The 4584-nt window shown below is 40.1% G+C and overlaps 1 protein-coding gene across 1 annotated transcript; it reads right to left on the minus strand.

The window, feature by feature from the left end:
• Positions 1–253: 253 nt before the first annotated feature.
• On the minus strand, positions 254–1515 carry LOC115140626 (homeobox protein Nkx-2.2a-like). The gene is made up of 2 exons (XM_029678973.2): positions 1266–1515; positions 254–804 (listed from the first exon to the last, which is right to left on the minus strand). Exons 1-2 carry the CDS (start codon positions 1507–1509, stop codon positions 254–256), a joined length of 795 nt encoding a protein of 264 aa, XP_029534833.1. The 5' UTR covers positions 1510–1515.
• Positions 1516–4584: the final 3069 nt, after the last annotated feature.

Below are 4584 nucleotides of genomic sequence, written 5' to 3' on the forward strand. Positions count from 1 at the left end.
AAACATAAATTAATTCATAATATGAGCATTTTGCGCACTTTACAACAGAAATAACATTCCTTTATAACATTAATTTGGCAAACATTATAAAAAGAACGGAATTTCAAGAACCCTAACATTGTCCAGACCTCATGGGCCACAGAATAATTAGCTCTGATATGGGTAAAATAGAGATCATAATATCGATACAATTTCAATCCCTTTCTTCAGATTGTATTTTTGTTGAATCAAAGTTATTTTGAGTATCCATCGTCTACCAAGTCCATTGGTACATTTGCGCCATATGATGCACACTGGGCAGCTGTGAGATGGCGTCGGGGCTGTAGTGAGAGCGCATATGCATGTGATGGAGAGAATAGGCGCTATACGCCGACAGAGGTATTCCAGCACTGAATGAGGCCTCGAGTTCCTGACTTTTGTTAGTGTCACATGGCTTTCCATCCCGAACCAAAACCGGAATAGCCACCCGTCTTGGGGACACGAGATTAACCATCTCCATACCCTTCTCAGCGCGTGCTCTCTTCATTTTATACCGGTGATTCTGGAACCAGATCTTCACCTGAGTCGGTGTCAGTAGTAGTGCATTTGCAAGGCGCTCCCTCTCCGGCGCCGAGAGATATCTCTGTTGTCGGAATCGTCTCTCAAGTTCGTAGGTTTGAGCTTTGGAAAACAGCACTCTCCTTTTCCTCTTCTTTCCCGAGTCGCTGCTGTCACCTGTGGCGTCCCTGTCGATATCTTGGGATTCGTCGGCGGACAGCTCTGGATATTTCGGTTCGTTTCGAGAATCAACTGACAAACTATGCACTGTTTGGAAGGAAACAAAGTGGATCTGGTAATCAACTAGGGTTGACAACAAACGCTATGAAATCGGGGTACATTAATTTCTTAATTTCTAAAAACAAATCTTCATCGTATAGCAATTTGTTGAATATAAAAAATATTGAAGAGACTACTAATATTCGAAAACAATGGCCTATTGGTGACAACAATTTAAATATTTTGATCAGGCATTACGAACGGATAATTTTATAAATTCTGATTGGACATGGATAGACTAATACTTTAATGGTAGCCTAATAAGTTTAAACAATACATGTTTAAATGAAATCGTGACGTTTTGCATAACAAACCAAATCATGAATGCAAATGTTTTTAATAATGACATAGGCCTATAATTTAACGGATGAGCTATGACTAGGAATTAGGCAAATCAATGAGTTCTATACCTCGATGTTTACGAAACTAACTTTTTTTAAGCTACTCACATGAATATTGGATGGTGCTGGAGGAGGCAAGCCATCTTGAGTAGGGATTACCACCACCATCACACAAAAGGCTCTTGTAGGGCACATTTCCAGTGTTTTCAGAAGATGGATTTTGCGTCAAAGTCTCAGTCGTTTCCACCTCGTTCTCTTCTTCAGTCTCCTCCGTTTCAGAACCTCCATTGGTGTCAGGAAGATCCAGAATGTCCTTTACAGAGAAGCCCGTCTTTGTGTTGCTGAACGACATGGCGTGAGAAAGTATGTGGCGCGCACTGTAAACAAGAGTTCGTTTTCCCCCCCTGCTACTGTTCTGAACCAGTATAACTGAATAAGAGTACAGTATTTATAGATGAGGTTTGAAGATGTTCAGGGTTGTGTCCTTTGGGTTAAGCTAAACGGAGACTTAATCGGCATGCGGTAGTTCACCGTTGGCTCGTAGAGAGGACTCCAATGTGCTGGTCATGGAGGAGCGCAAGAGTTGGTGGAGAGGCTCATGGATAAAGCATGGCTAGGAGCACGGGCATAAAGGAAGCTATCGCCAGACGGATTGGTCCATATAAGGTTAGTTGAAACACTGAATCTGCAATGGAAAATGAATCGGAATAACGGAGAAAGACAACGCGTGTAGGCGGGTCCTTGGAGTCAAGTGGATGAAGACTGTGGGTGTGAAATGCTCGGGTTTGGGGACATCCGAATCTCTGTCATTGGTTCTTCAGAAATGTGATGACTGGTATTATGGGACAGTTAATCACCGAGATGGGGAGGGACATTTGTGCATGTAATTTCCATACAAACCATTACAATATATTGCTTCAAAGCGTCATACAAATCATATTTATTTAAGAGCAAAAACGTCATTTTGAGATATATTTTATTACCCTAAAGATCGAAATGTGAATTTTGGGGGTGTAATATGGGTAGGCTAATTCATGAAATCCATTTAGGTCAATATTTTGGTTCAGGCTTAACTCAAGTAGCGCATAGGCCCTTCTCATAGATTTAGACGTAACATTGCAAACGGAAATCCGCCACACTCAAATTAGTATGATATGTTACGTTTGGTAGTTTTACATAAGACAGATGATAACTTAAAAGCATAAAAAAGTAGGGTCGTTGGTCAGGGTGGATGGGTGAACGTATAACGCTAAAGTAATTACATACCATATGAAACACAACAATTCATACAAAATGGATTGTCTCAGATGAATTTAAAGAATCATATGAAATGCTCTGAGACCAGGTTGCAGCGCAGCCTCCATCGGTCCATGCTTCACCTGGCATGCCCATTGCAACACAATGTAATACAAGTATATCCCTTGGGAATATTAGCTTACAATTTCTTTATAACAATAACAATTATTTTATTGCAGCAATTGGTCGTGTTTAATTCACGTGGGAAATCGAATGATAAGCTCTTGGGTCAACATAAGACGCTGACTATCATGTTCATATTATTTCTTTTTTAGATGTTTTTATTCTCCCCTTCTCTATGCTCCAATGCTCTCATCTAGTATGTGATGTGGGTGACAATGATTCTTGTTCTCAGCGAATCCTCCGGGCATCCTGGGTGGTCGTACTAAGCAAACACACGTACAAACCGATTGCTAAGCTGCGGACAATGATGGAAATGTAGACAAATGTCCTGCTTCTTTTGGAAGTTTTTGTGCAGGCTGAGATTTAGCATTTATTTCGGGGGCAAGATAATAGATGATTGACGCCCCCCTTACAATGCGCCGTAACTGTTTGGAATAAATCCGTGGTTCCTCCTGGTTGTCATGGTGTTCAACTGCTTTCAATGAACTATCTCTTCATTCATCTCTGACCCCAGCACCCTCTACCTCACACACACACACACACACACACACACACACACGCAAACACACACACACACACACACACACACACACTATTATTATTATTATTGTATTATTACACACTTGCGTATTTGTTTGACCAGTAAAGCGGTTCTCAAACACATTTAGACAGGGCGAGAGGCTATCGCTTACAAGACCACTTCACTGATATTTACATGTTTACTCTCTCACTCACAGTGTACACACCATAGAATTACAATCTCTATGGTACACACTGCTGCCTAATATGGCCTAAAGAGTCGAATCACCTCTCATTGTGCCCATGCACGTTCTGATTGCCTGCTTCTTGAGATATAATCACTCCATGAAGGGTCCTTCCTTCAAATGTACGCTGCTTTATTTCTGGACAAATACGATGTTTCTGTAATTGATATACGATTGATTAATGGCTTACTAAAGCCCACTTTGTAGCCCAAAGCTTTGTAGCCCAAAGGCAATGTTTGCCAGATTGTGAACCTTATTTGTCTTTATTATCAACACATCATGATGCTACTTGAATTTGGTAACTACGGATACATTTTCAGCATAATCAATTGGGCTCAGTCCAAGAGAGAGAAATCATGACATGGCCAAGCAGAAGCTTCTCTGCTTTCTTAAAGGAGCAAACAAAGAAACATCCCACATGTCCATTCCCAGCAGGTTCTCAGATAGAGCAGTGTTGGTTTATTCTAACCTTTAGGGTCCGAGCACCCCAACAATCCTGGACATTGGACCCACAATAAAAATAATTCTTAGGGCAAGGGGAAAAAACTATATTGTGATGATTCTGCTATTTCTTTATGCGATACTGTATAGATTCAGAACAGCTAAATTATATATCAGATATATTCTGACATTAAAACCTGTTAGTGATCCCTTCGTGCGCCAATCCCTTTATCGGGATCGATTTGACAACATCCAGTGAAATTGCAGAGCGCCAAATTCAAACGACAGAAATATCAATATTCAAGATAACCGAAAATATAAGTGTAATACATCAAAATAAAGCTTCACTTCTTGTTAATCCAGCCGCAGTGTCAGATTTTTAAAATGCTTTACGGCGAAAGCAGAACATGCGATTATCTGAGGACAGCGCAAATACAAATACATGAAAATTATTTTTCAACCAGCCAGGTGGCGACACAAAAGTCAGAAATAACGATATAATAAATGCTTTACCTTTGAAGATCTTCTTATGTTGGCACTGCAAAATGTCCCAGAAACATCACAAATGGTCCTTTTGTTCGATAATGTCCTTCTTTATATCCCCAAAATGTCAAATTATTTGGCACGTTTGATTCAGAAATACACCGGTTTCAACTCGCCCAACATACCTACAAAATATCTAATTAGTTACCTGTAAACTTGATCCAAACACTTCAAACAATGTTCCTATTCCAACCTAAGGTATCCTAAAACGTAAATAATTGATACAATTTAAGACGGGATATACTGTGTTCAATATCGGA

Source organism: Oncorhynchus nerka, linkage group LG13 (genome assembly GCF_034236695.1).
Source record: "Oncorhynchus nerka isolate Pitt River linkage group LG13, Oner_Uvic_2.0, whole genome shotgun sequence".
NCBI lineage: Eukaryota > Metazoa > Chordata > Actinopteri > Salmoniformes > Salmonidae > Oncorhynchus > Oncorhynchus nerka.